The 14,920-nt window shown below is 37.0% G+C and overlaps 1 protein-coding gene across 7 annotated transcripts in view; it reads right to left on the bottom strand.

Moving 5' to 3' along the window:
• Window positions 1–14,920, bottom strand: part of ppfia4 (PTPRF interacting protein alpha 4) — a 129,013-nt gene that overhangs the window by 45,674 nt on the left and 68,419 nt on the right. For all 7 annotated transcript variants that reach the window (XM_053226995.1, XM_053227001.1, XM_053226999.1 and 4 more), the window contains exons 2-3: window positions 1,633–1,734; window positions 722–886 (exon numbers count right to left, since the gene is read on the bottom strand). In XM_053226995.1, the coding sequence (XP_053082970.1) occupies window positions 722–886; window positions 1,633–1,734 (267 nt within the window). The remainder of the gene's footprint in view (window positions 1–721; window positions 887–1,632; window positions 1,735–14,920) is intronic.

Here is a 14,920-nt window from a genome sequence, read left to right as displayed (position 1 = left end):
GAAACTGAGGGCGCACAGCGAGGCACAAAAGCTCTTATAGCTTAATGACTGAGGGATCATGTGAGGTCAGTAGCATCTGAAAAACATTCTGGATCAGACTCTTTGAGCTGGTATGTGTCGTTGATGATGTGACTCTAAACTAGCTGAGTGGGATTGCACAGTGATATGCAACCCGCGGCTCTGAAATCGCTTTTTAACACAGCGCTGGTCACAATGGAATTCACCATGATACAGTGCAAGGATTTTATGTAGCCTTAAAGTACAAAAAATATCTGTGGAAGGAATTCCTTCAGGAAATGGTGGGAGTAGGAGTGCGCACAGCTCTCCACACAGGAAGGGTAAACGTCCATTAAAGCAAATTTTCCCACTGCAGTCTTGTGCAGTTACTAATTCTAGACAAACAAAGTACATTTAGCCTGCTTTCTTTCCCATCTGCCTGCATCTTCTAACCATTTATCTTACTGTTGTTTCGAATGCTCCGACTAGCTGACAGCTCCCCACAGCGGCAACTAGTGAATAGATTAGTCAACTAGTATATCCAACCCCTAGCGTGAATAAATCTGACTGTGTCTGACACAAAGATTCTTAAGGTTTTCCCATGAGGAGAATAAAACATAGGGTTTTCCCTTTAGACACTCTTTCAAATAGGACCCTTTTATGAAGATGAAAATCCTTAACTATTCCTAAAATTCACAGGGGAGGGACGGTAGTGATGTCAAACCTTCTCATCCAGGGCTTTGTGGTGCTCAAACAGAGATTTGAGAGCCTTAAGCACCTCCACTTCACTGGAGACTCCGGAGGGTGGAGGAGCTTGTCTCTTCACCACCGTCATCCTCAAAGAGCGCTCGTGACGAGACACCAGGCACTCCAAATGCTCCAGAAGGAGCTACACACACACACACACACACACACACACATACACACAGAGTTGTTAATGAACTGCATATGCATTCAGCTGTGAGGAAATTGTTTATTCATTTATCAATATAAATTTCATTTAAATAAATGTAAAGCAAAAGTGTGCAAAGCAGTAAAGTGGCCAGCCATCCTACTGGCAATGTCTTTTACTGCTTTTTTCTGTAAGCAAATCAGATACAGCTTGTTTTGCATAAAACTGAAGATATTGGCCTGAATTCTGGACATCAGTACACCACCTTTCCTTCTGTCATCAAACTTCTGCCTCCTGCTGCACTGCTCACTCTATAGCCTTGTATATCCTGCGATTAACAATAATCCAGGGAGTGTTAACAATGTGGAAATAGTACCATTCCTTTTAAGTGTTGTTATTTTATTTCATGAAAAAGTGATTAAAAAAGCTTTCAATATGCTGCAGTTGTTTCTATCCTAATTGTTTGATTTAACTAATTATAGTTGATGGCCAGATTTTCAGACTATTTTGCTTCTGGTAAGTCGCATCACAGCCTAACAGAGTGTCTTGTTCTTATCGGCTCGGCTTCTGACTGACATATCATGGTTTATTCTGATTGCTACTTACAACCAAGGTGCAAGGCCGTAATCTTCAGCTCAAGTAGTTAAATTATACATTTCATTAAATGTTAAACACAGGCTCTTTGGCAGGCTCACACACACACACACACACACACACATACACACACATACACACACACACACCCTGGTGTTGTTCCTCTCTGCTTTAAGCTCAGAGATTTCCTCCTCTTTCTCCAGAAGCTGCTCCCGGCATGCACTCAGCTCCTTCGTTAGTGATGTAAACTCCTGCATAGAGAGAGAGAGAGAGAGAGAGAGAGAGAGAGAGAGAGAGAGAGAAAGAGAGGAGATTCTGACAGTGAGATTCTGCTCAAACACCCCTAAAGCACTTTAGATAAAAAGTACATATGTATTGATAAAGCCTTTTTAAAACACCATCTGAATACTCTGATTGATTTTCAAGCACTGTTGTTTGCTCATTAAACCCCTAGCTCCTGGCATATAAAATTTAATAGTGATGTGATTTATTTCATTAAAAACCTTTTAATTACCTCTTTGTAAAACTCAGGACATTGCGGGTAAGATCTCAATTTCAGTAACATTAGAAATTCTTGGATGTTTTCCAAAGAAAACTGTTCTAAGAAAATCATGTTAAAATCAAAACACTGTGTTGTGTCTACTGCAATTCTAACAACGTCTGCAAAGTGACAGGAGCACACAGGCTGTATTCTGCCCTTGATTTGAATGGAATTTTAAAAAAAATAAATAAATGCTGCCAGCTGATTGTTCCTCTTATCAGAAAGTGGAAAATGGCACACAGATCCCACATTCTGATGAGGAAAAAATGTGATCTCAGTAACTTGGCATGGCCGTTGGTGTCAGACAGGCTTATTTAAGTATTTCAGAAACTGCTGATCTCCAGGGATTTTCACACACAACAGTCTGTAGCATTTACACAGAATGGTGTCAAAAACAAAACAAAAAAAATATCTGGTGAGCGGCAGTTCTTCAGGCAGAAGAAGCACCTTGAAGAGAACGGTCAGAGGAGAATGGCCAGACTGGTTCAGTTACTCAAATAACCACTCTTTACAACCATGGTGAGCAGAAAAGCATCTCACAATGCATTGCCAGACCCTGATGTGGATGAGCTACAACAGTAGAAGACTGGAAAAAGAGCAGGTGATGTTTTTCCGATCTTCAACTGTCCAGTTTTAGTGAGACTGTGCACCATTGCTCCTTGGCTGAAAGAAGTAAAATCCCATGTGGTCTTTTGCAGTTGTACTGTAGCTCAGTCTTAGGTCAGAAAGTAATTGCAGTTAAAATTGTGTTTAATCACATGAATATTGAAATATGGTTTTAACATTCTTGAATTCTTTCTGTGACATTTACACACATGCCATTGATTTCATCCTGCATTGCCATTCACTGACCCATATAGTGCAATTACTGGTATCTCCAAGTGGCTCAGGCTCAGCCTACAGCTTTCCACTCAATCACCCTTCATGTTCTGGTCACTGCTTAGCAATGGAGATTTCACTGACCTGAGTATCTCTTCTCATTTTAAAGCAATAGAATTGTAAAAATCCGCTTCAAAATAGCTAATTAAATATCTTAACTTCATATTAATTATTAGCACCATTAACATATTTATGGAAACAGGCACATAAAATGGCATCAAATTCTCTTGAAGGCATGTTTGCGGACACAGATACGGGAGGAAACAGAAGATAGAGGGATGCAACAGGAAAACCACGTAAAGATTAGTCACTTTTAACACTTATCTTTCACAGAATGATCTAAAAATGAATGACAACTTATGCTACTGTTGATTTAAAGCCATATTGGCATATGCTACAATATGATTATATTTGATGATGCGATAATGTGATATCATTGCCACGTGTGATGGAAACATCTCCTGCAAAAGCAACCTGCTAGAACCTTGCTCATGCAACTTAAAACCTTCCACGTTTTATAATATGATCGAGACATGTTATTACAGATGCACTCTGAGAACCTAACACTGTGAATATGACTTAAGTGATGTTTTTAAGTGCTCGGATCAGTTTATGCTGCAAGCTATTATGAAAAGAAAATATTTTTAAACAAACTATACCTTCCTAAAGTGGTGGTTCCATGATAGTTTGACCTACTGAACAAAAGAACAAAGTACGAGTCGCAGCCTGTGTAAAGTAAAAACCCAGAAGACTAGGATTAAACATACACAAGAGCATTTTGTGTGTGTTCCTGCTCCTATCTGGTAATTTCCCATATAGAAGGCACTCTGCTGTGTCAAAATCTCTCTGTCCCTCTATAATTAACTCTGAGACAACAGTCTGAGGTCAATTTAATGCCATATTAGCACTGCTGTGTACATTTAACACACTCCACAGTTACAGTAGGAAAAAAAAGTCTGTGGAATGCTTTTACATTGTGTTGTGTTAGCTACACAATGATGGAGGGAAAGAAGACAGTGAGGGAGGAGAAAAATAGAAAAGAGGTCGGTGCATTCGTATGTTGTCACGGATCACTTGAGGCCTGTTCAAGTATAAGAGCAGATGTTGATACTTGCTTTATAAAATGCTACCCTGTGTGCTAAGAACATGAATAATAAACTGATAAGAAATTTTGTTTGAGCCAAAATATAAAAGAGTTTAAAAAAAGTCTCCAAAAAAGTCAGGTTTATTTTTAACATAAGACAGAATTGATATTTAAAGAAAGCAATATAAAAAGGGGAAAAAGGAAAAAGAAATTTATAGCTGGAGATTCAACAGACAGTAAAAGGATCAGCATCTTCAGATCAGGTTCACTATTTCACACTCTGTCTGATTTAAAAGTCTTCAAGTTTCTTCACTATTCAAAGTCAGCTTACAAGTTCAACCTCCCTGCTCCTCTTTTAGGCCCTAATTTACACATATTGGTCAGATGAGACATGCAGGACATCCTATCCATGCTATAGATAAGATAACTAAAATGAACACATATACTATGTAATAAATTAAGCACTTTGGTGCGTGCTGTAATAAAAAAATAACCATGTAATGCGTCCCGATTTACTATTACCACCCTGAAGTCGATTATTTTCCAATAACAGCATGTACCAATGTGTTTTATTCCTCTTGAACCACAGCGATTTTCCAACGATTACAATTTTTACTTTATTAATTAACAACACATTTTAACCTTTCATAGCTATATTTACAGTTACGTTTACATTTTAAACATTTATCGTTATAAACATTGTAAAATCCGTGAAACACTAAAATGATTACAGCTATAAAGTCATTCTCTCTTCAGTTTTTTTTTCTTTTATCTGTCTCTTAGAGAAAAAAAATGCAGCTTGTCATATTCCCGAAAAAAACACAATGCACAAACTCTTCTGTCGTGAAGACTTTCCTGTGGAGGAAAACTTTCAGACTGTTACAAAGTGCCGAGACCGAGACATACGCCCGAGATTGTTCCATACATGATAAATAAACGTTCCCTTACAGAAAACTTCAGCTTATAAGCAATTAGATGTTTGTCTTTGTTAAATAACAACAAGTTTTTTTTAAATCTGTTTATTATTCGGTTTGTATTATGTGGCATTTTTGCCTTAAACGTCCCTATGAATGAGCTGTTACTATAGAAACGATAACAATAAAGCATAATAACAGCACAAAGTAACATAACTGACTATAACTGATAAATATTATTAATATCCCAAAGTATCATGTTGACTACAATTGATAATGTTTATTATTAAACAAACATTTTAATTACTTCTTTCTCAGGATGGATAAATTAAGAAAGAAATACATGCATTGCAGAGATGTGACTTATAGCAGAGATCTATAAAATTAACATGTTCTATGCCGGACAATATAATCACGCCATAAAAAGATTAAAGATCGCTATAAGTAGATTGATAGATCAACTATTATTAATCAATTAGCTATTTTTGAACATCACTCCATACATATGAGACTAACCAGGAAATAATGAGTGTCATCAGAGATGTATGTACGGTATCAAACATTACATGTGGTTCTGTACATGTTTCAGAATACTTTTGAAGATCAGTTTGTTGATTTGACTAACGAACAATATTTAAATTTTGATTTCAATCAAAAACAGGATGCTGAATAATATGAGGCAGGATATTTTACATCTTATATCTGTTAAGAGCAATCATTTCTGAGCAGGTGTTAAACCTTACTGAACTGAAAAGGGAATTTTGACACAAAACTATGGCATCATTTGTTATTTGTCAGTAGTATTTTATAGTGTAACACTGCCTCCATCAGCCTCAGCTTTTTTTTTTTTTTTGCAGAATTCATCAGTTTTGTTTTATGGTGTTTACGTCCAATGTTCTGTCACTATATATGTTACATAATTTCACTGCAATTCCTCACAGTGAGCAGCTACTTATTAATTAAAGACTATTAGCTAATGTAGTACAGGAGCTGTCATGACACACACACACACACACACACACACACACACACACACACACACTGAACACAGCAACTCTTTTTCATCAGCGAAGAAAGTTTGAACACTTATAAGTAAGTAAGATATCACTTCAAAGCAGCTCAGAAGGGCTTTCCAGTCTGCAGTGAATTTCATATGCAGCACGTCCAAGAGATAAAAATGGGTGACGGGAAACTCGGAGGTGGCATTACGCAGCTTTGTGGCTCAGCCTGAGCTCCAACAACTTGAGGGATTTCTCTGTGTGTGTTCTCTAAAAGCTGTGGGATTAAGGAATGAAGGCAGTATAAATCAACGAAAAGAGCGCAGTCTAAGGGTAGGAGATTTGGTCATACTCTGCCTCTGCAAAGCCACCCAGCACAGAAAAAGATACAGAAAATGTGGCAAAGTACTTTTACCAAATGTTTACTGGCGTAACGTCAACTCATTTCATACCATAAAATGGCGATAGACGTTTGCAGATCCTAAAAACAGTTACTATTAAATGAATGAATGAATGATTGAAACACATCTCATTTGTGCTTGATGATGGAGAGATTAAAGATTACATTATATTGTTGGTTAATATTTATATGGTGATGGTAATGGGAAGGCATTAGGCAGGGCTGAAAGAAGAAAAGATTACAGATTACAGAAAAAAACATTTTTTCTGCATTTTAAGTGATTGATATTGATACATAACTAAAAAAAACAGTTACCAGTCTCAATATTTTTAATATTTTAAAAAATAATATTTTTTAAAATATTAAAAATATTGAGACTGGTAACTGTTTTTTTTAGTTATGTATCAATATCAATCACTTAAAATGCAGAAAAAATGTTTTTTTCTGTAATCTGTAATCTTTTCTTCTTTCAGCCCTGCCTAATGCCTTCCCATTACCATCACCATATAAATATTAACCAACAATATAATGTAATCTTTAATCTCTCCATCATCAAGCACAAATGAGCCTGTTTCACTGTATGATTCCACTTTATTGAATAATAATATGCTTTGATTTCCATTTAACAGTGTGTTTAAGTGACAGTTCTTTTCTGTTCTAGAGATGCAGACAGTGAAAAGGAAGTATTAGTGAATAACGAGTCTATAATAATGATGATAATAATAGGTTCACAGTGATGATTGGATGCTGCTAGAATAGACTAGAATAGTCTAGAAGTTTTGAAAACTCAATTAGATCTACTCACAAAGCCATGAAGGAAAAAAAAACAGCCTGGGGGAAATTCTAATTACATATTTTCTATATTATATTTTAAGCACTTTCTCTGCAAATGAGGTGTATTTTGTTGCTGAGGGCTACATTTTCTTTTCATAATGAAAATTTAGAGGTTTTAGATTCTCCACTCCTGTAGGTTTCTTCATGACATGGATTATGGAAAACGTTTTAAACGATTGCCGCACACAGTCAGCACGATGCTAATCAGTGGTTATTTATTTATTTGCATATTTATTAATTAATATGGAAAACATGTACGTTTTTGCTCTAAACCATTTCTTTAATAGTTTTGGTGTTTGATTCCAGTGATCAGTGACAGTGACAGCTGCAAGTACAACACAAAGAAGTACACTCACTAACCATTTTAATAGGAACACCTGTACCACTGCACATTTATGCATTTATCCAAGCAGCCAGTCATGTGACAGCAGGACAATGCATCTAATCATGCAGATCCAGGTCAAGAGCTTTACCTAATATTCAAAATGGGTAAAGGTATGTGATCTCAGTGACTTTGATCGTGACATGGTTGTTGGTGCCAGACAAGTTGGTTTGAGTATTTCAGAAACTGCTGATCTCTTGGGATTTTCTCACAAAACAGTCTCTAGAGTTTACACAGAATGGTGAGGAAAACGAAAAAACATTCAGTTATTCAGTATTCAGTTCTATGGCCTGAAAAGTCTTGATTGAGCTGACAGGAAGGTCACAGTAACTCAAATAGCCAGTCTTTACAACCATGCTGAGCAGAAAAGCATCTCAGAACACACAACACACTGAAGCACCTCAAGATGGATGAGCTACAATATTGAGCAGAACACAACATCGAGTCCCAGAACAGGAATCTGAGACTACTGTTATGAGTGAAAATCTCAGAATATCAGCAGTTTCTGAATTACTCAAACCAGCCTGTCCATGCCACAGTCAAAGTCACTGAGATCATATTTCTCCCCATTCTGATGTTTGATGTGAATGTTAACTGATGCTCTTGACTTGTATCTGTAGGATTTTATGCATTACGCTGCTGCCACGTGACTGGCTGATTGGATAACTGCATGAATGTGCAGATGTTCCTATTAAAAAGTGGATGGTAAGTGTATATCTACTGTATAATGTATCTATAACATACTGTTGTCACTGCATAATTGCAAATTTTCTTTAACTTTGTTTTACATACCAAAAAAAAAACACACTGTGCACTGCAAATGTTTTTAATATCTGGTGTCCAGGAGGCTTGATGAAAGCTTTTTTATTTTCGCCTAAAAGATTATTGCATTTTTTTTCTTTGATAGCCAACGGCTAGAAAGTGAGACAACGGTTTAAAAATTAATCACATTTTAAAACCTCTGTGATAATTTGGAATGCCAACCTCTCTGAAGAAACTGTTTTAAGCTCAGTCAGTACATTTTTATTTAATCTCACGTGAAAATAATTTTGTAAGGAATAAAACACAGTCAAGAGGGTTGTTATAAGAAAATAATCAGTGACTGGGTGATGTGATGGGGCACGATGCTAAGTGGAGTTACTGTTATTACCGCTAAGTTGATTTTGTTTTCCAGAAATAGCACATCCTCAAGTGTTTTATTCCTCTTATACCACAGCAATTTCACAATGATTACATACTTTTAAATGTTTATAGTTACATTTAATGTGGTGTATATCTTGAGACAAGCCTCAACATTGCAGCTTGTCATGTTAATGACAAATAGGAAAGCACAAAGTCCTCTGTCCTGAAGACTCTCCTGTGTTGGAAAACATACTGAATTACAGCCAGATCTACTGTCAGAAACATGCTGTTATTATAATTGAAGATTAGTCAACATCTTCTGACCAATCAGATTTGAGAATTCAACAGCGCTGCGGTATATAGAATATTATCTTTTTCAGTTTTTACACCAGGACATCATAACCAGAATTGGACATCAAATGTAAGTATTTGTGCACCTTTTTTCTATTTGTGCCTGGACTAAATTAGTAGATAATGGATTGCTCTGTCTGGAAGCTTCTCTCCTGGTATCAGAGGGAATTAAAGTCACATGGTCAGATGGGCAAAGAAGGGCAAGCTAGTCTAAGACAGCTGTGTTCACAAAAATGGTGAGATACAAGGGCACTGATGAGCAAATATAAGGCAGAACTAGAGCCAAAGGTCATATTAACTTAAAAACTTTTCCTGCTGTGAAAATATTCCATTAGTCACATTAAAATCAGCTGAATCAACCTTGTGAGCCAAAGTGCTGCTGTATTTCTCCAGGTTATTCCAGACCATAAAGAACAACAGCATGTGCTTTGATTTTATAGTAACACTATACAATGTAAAGCCCATTTAAAGCCCATTGGGAAAGTCAGCCCTAAACATAAGCTACATAAATATTATTACAATAAAGGAGCAGTTTGTCATTTAAAGCCCTCTGTTCTCTGCAATGCAAATTACCATTGCAATGAAAACACTAATATGAACTGCCAGCTCTCTACCTAAACACCCTTGTGAATTGCCTTTTAAGGAAAAGAACATTAAACTTAAGGAAGCACAGTAGTGCAGTGGGTCGCAATGCTAACCTCACAGCTACAGTGTCCGGGATTCGATCCTGAGCTCAGGTCACTGTCAATGTGGAGTGTCATACTGTCTCCCCTTGTTTGCATAGGTTTCTTCTGGGTTGACTCCCTCCAAAAAACATGCATGTAGGTGGACTGACTATGCTAAATTGCCCCTAGTTGGGAATGGTGCCCTGCGATGGACTGGCATCCCATCTGGGGTGAGTTCTTCCGCCTTGCCCCAAGTGTTCCAAGAATAGGCTCTGGACTTACCACTAACCTAACCATGATAAAGCAGTTACTGAAGGAAGAACGCTTTTATTGTCACATATACAATACATTACAGTACAGTGAAATTCTTTTCTTAGCCTGTCCCACCTTCTTTGGAAGCTGGGGTCAGAGTGCAGGGTCAGCCATGTTAGGGTCCTATAGAGCAGATAGGGTTAAGGACCTTGCTCAAGAGCATAACAGTGAACTCCCGACTTTCTGATCACTAACCCAGAGCCTTATCCACTGCATTGAAGATGAAAGAATGAATGAATGAAAGCCTAAAATGAAGAAACTACCAAAATCCACTACATGGCAATATTGCAAATCACTGTTTTCTCAGGATTTTTTTCAATCAAACTGTAATAATGTGACTGGAAATGTGTTTGATCTTTACAAACTGCCACTAAAATGATGGGCAGCGCAGTGGTAGTGTTGCCACCTCCTAGCTCCAGGGTTTGATCATGAGCTCAGGTTACAGCCTGTGTGGAGTTTCTGTGCATGTTCTCCCCATCCTCATGTGGGTTTCCTCTGGTTGTATTTCTGTGTCAGTTAATAGGTTTTTCAATAATAAAAGCTTTAAAGGTGTATTATTAGAAAAAAAGTAAAGTAGGTCATGAGTTGAGATGAACACACATATGGGATAAGTAAGGTGTGTGTAGTGTAACAGCAAGGTGATGCCCGCTGATACATGGTGCAGGAGACAGACACACTGGACAATCAAAATCCTGCAAATGTGTTTGATTAACATCTCTGATCCCATCTTGGAGGCTCACATATGGTCATAGAAAGAAAACAACTCACACAAACAGATACATACACTACCAAGTCACAATATTCTTTCACTGATCCCAGCAATGACAATAATAAACCAACATACACACATATGCATATGGATGCACCCCAAAAGCTTTTGCATCGAGTTAGTCTGTCAGCATCAGCATATTTCTCTAACTCTTTCTGCAACATTTCTCAACCTTGTGCCACAACACATGAGCTGGATTTGCATGCCAGCTCATTTGTGATACAGTGCGATCCTGAAATGTGAGCGAAAATGCAGCAAAACAGAACAAAAATAAATAAATAATTTAATTAAATAAATAAGCAATGTTCAGTCAACCCGACACCAGCACCAGATGGTTCAGCTAAGTGACCGATGTGGTGCAAAGGACCAAATTAACAGATTATATATGTTCTACTGTATATGCACAGAGTGACCTTGTCTCGTAATTTGTTACGTCCCATATAATCTGTTTACAGTCTAATACAAAACCTTTTAATAGAACCAATTCACAAATATCTTGTTAATAGATTGTTATGTTACATTTATATGTTCAAACCATTCATTCATTTATTCAACTTTAGTAACTGCTTTATCCTGGTCAAGGTCACGATGGATCTGGAGTTTATCCCCGAAACACTAGATATGAGGTGATTTCATATTAATAAAACTGTATATTTAGTATCCTGAGTTCCCTAACTATAGTATTGCCAGTAAAAGTAAACTAATAGCTTACTTGGCACCTAGTGCACTGTTCTTCAGGTATACTTAGACATGCTCATAGATAAAAACAAACTCTAACCACACCTAACACTTTATATCCTTCTCTCCAATTACACGTTAGTATAGTCAGGGGTGGAAAAAGTGCAGAGAAACTGAACGTAAAAGTATGGGGACTGTGTCAAAATCTTACTCAATTAAAAGTAAGGATGCAAAAAGCTACTTGAGTGAACATCAAAAAGTATCTACATATAAACACACTCAAGTATTCCTAAGTAAAAACCTCAATTCCATCATCACTGACCCTGCAGGACTTGCTAGCTAATTTAACTAGCTAAATTACGAAACTAATTTAAATGCTAATTTACCAAACTTTAAAGCTAACTTAGCTTAACATACTTCTTTAGATTTGACAGTGAATTTTTTTTTAATGTTTCATTTTTTACATGATTGGCAAATGAGAATTTAATCCTGCATCAATTACAAACTCCAGCAAAAGACAACATCTTACTATGAAAAAGAAAAAAAAATCTCATGATGTTTGAGATTTGTACTGAGTCAAAATGAAAATACCAAGAGTTACTTGGTAGCTTAAGTAAATTCCACTTGGAAAGATTATACTAAGTATTCAAGTATTAAATTTCAATAATACTTGAGTACAAAGTACAAATCTTCCAACATAGTACAGGCTCTAGTATTTTATACCCCTCAGTGTACTTATAGTAAACTTGGATGATTTTTTGTCATATAAACATAATAGGATGCCATTCAGTACCACATGAATTGATGCAATCCAGACACCCAAAATACCCAGCATTCATTAACAATAATTGTTAATGGTACATTATAGATTATAAAGCTACTTTAATGAATAGGTGATAGAATGTATACTCTGCTAAATACAGTGATTTCCACTAGAAGAGGTGTATGGAGTTTTTTAACAGGCACATAGGAATTCATTCTTCCTCAGTTTAGTATGGATCATTTATCTCAGTAATAGTGCAGGATGTAAAGACATAACATTATAAGTCTCTTCTGAGACACAAAATAACTTCCATGTATGAAATGAATACAACACACATGTACACACATGCACACACACACTCACATACACAAACACCACTTAGCACCATACCAAGCTCTCACCAGAGACCAGCTTTGCCTTAATCAGCAATAAACCTACACACATGCTGGATATGCTGGAGAACTGGAGGCCTGCCATAGGACTAAATATGGAACACACAAACCATGCATAGTGTCTGTCTAGAAACCCCTCTGACTATCCGTATCAAAAGTTCATAAAATGTATCCCAAGAAAACACAAAAAATCAGGAGAACAAAAAGGAAATAGGGATTTGGATTTTGGGTTAGCTCAACTATCTTTACTGTGTTGTGTTTTTTTCACACACTTCGTTCATTCTTATTGTGATTGTGTGTTGGATTAATAAACGGATCCAGATGCAGATTAGGAGACGGACGCAGATACAGACGCAGTACAGGACGCAGTTAGAGTTACTTATTGAGAGACGGGCAGACAAATCCAAATCGTTAGGCAAAGTCAAGTTCAAAGAACAGGCTATGGTCAGGTGATCAGCAAAGTGTAAACAATGGGAAATATCAAGATACAAACACCAGGAATAATCAGTGTCAAAACCAGAGTAGTGATCACAGCGTAGTAGTGATTGCGTCTTAATTCACCTGCTTTCCGTCCTAAATAGTATCTGAGATTAGAATTAGCATGTCCCAAATCGAGGGATGTTGCAATGAGTATCCCAAAGGTACCGGATGGTCTACTATCTTTGGTAAATTTTCGAAATGTGGAACTGTGGACACTTTTTCAGCTAATATTTTCCACAACTCCTTACGCAAAGGAGGAGGAGTTTTGTGACGGTTTGCTTTGCTGAATTCCAGGATGCATTTTAGAGAAGTGTAAATGAAATGTGGAAAAATAAATCAAGGGAATCGTAAATTTAAATTATATAGTATAAATTATGTAAGGGATAGTGAATGAAGAAAAGCTGAAATGCAAAGAGGAGTTTGTTTACGGTGACGTTGTTCTCTTCCGGGCAACAACGTTCTCTTCCGTTACATGACGTGTTAATATGTCCTAGTACTTGCATACTCTTTTGATACACACTCAAAAGTATGCACTTTATCTTCACATACTTTTAGTGGATAGTATAAGTAGGTGAACTGAGATGCATGGATAAGGCTTGTTAAGTTCAGATGCTAACACACACTGAGCATACTTTGCACTGTAGTGTGTGGTGTGATTAGGAAGAGGTCGAGTGTGATCAGAAGTCCGATGATTGGGAACGAGTTAGCAGTAGTGGGTTCTGGGAAACTGAGTTCATTGACAGAGCTGACCTGACAGTTATACTGCACTTGATAAATTACAATTTTTTTCTTGCCTTCCATCTTTATTGATTTTATTGAAAGTAAAATCTGCACACATTTTTACTGATGTTGAAATGTGATCATGAAATCTGTATTCGTTTTAAAATATGCCTATGTCTGTATGTGCACCTACTGCCATTGTAACATTCCAACACACTCTTCAGTGGATTTTTTTTAAAGATTTGTCCTGATATAAGACATTTATTTCAGCCAATCAGAAATGAGAATTGTCCATGGCCTTGTTTAAATGTGATACATAACCGATTATCTCTACATGCCACAAACATAATGGATCTCAGCTGCTTTCGGATTACTCCGAGGAAAACTCAGCAAAAATGAGAATATAGATGTGCAGTGATGCTGCGGTAGCAAAGCTGTGACTGACAGATGGTGCAGTGACAGCCAGAGCAGAGATGATTCACTCGTCAGCATTTAATCAGTACGTTTCTGGAGCAACTGCATCTCTTCACACACTGCCTCTACATCCTGCCTCTCACTCTATGCATCATCACTTTCATCACATAGCTGAGAAAAACGTTGCTGAGAACTTACTTTGACCACAGACGAGGGCTGCATGATACAGAGAAAATACAACGTCGCAGCTTTATTGCTCACTATTGTTCTTGCAGTAGCACTTTCAGTATGATGAAGCGCATGGGTGGAAATGTTTTATTCCTCTTATACCACAGCAATTTGCCATTGATTACATTTCTTTATTTATTTTCTTTATTTAGGACACATTTTGGTTTAAAGTTGTGGAACGTCCACAAAAGAAGTTAGTTCATCATATCACGTTCGTTATAACAGCTATAAACAGTGGTTCTATTACCAGTCTTTCTCTTTTTCTCTCTCTCTTGAAGTTAATTCGCAAAAAACATGCAGCTTGTGATGTTACGGAGAAACCGCAAAACTCAAAGTCCTCCATCTTGAAGATTTTTACCCTGTCGGAAAACTTACAGCTTTACACCTGGCTGCTGACAGAGGAGACTCTTTCCAAAAATGATAAATAACCACCTCACGGGAAACTTCACCATATCAACAATTACATGTTTTTTTTACAAGTTTTTTTTTTTTTTTTTTTACCTTGTCCACC

This window comes from Pangasianodon hypophthalmus, chromosome 20 (assembly GCF_027358585.1).
Source record: "Pangasianodon hypophthalmus isolate fPanHyp1 chromosome 20, fPanHyp1.pri, whole genome shotgun sequence".
Taxonomy (NCBI): Eukaryota; Metazoa; Chordata; class Actinopteri; order Siluriformes; family Pangasiidae; genus Pangasianodon; species Pangasianodon hypophthalmus.
The sequence above is the reverse complement of the archived record's forward strand: the minus strand, read 5'-3'. Positions and strand labels throughout refer to the sequence as shown.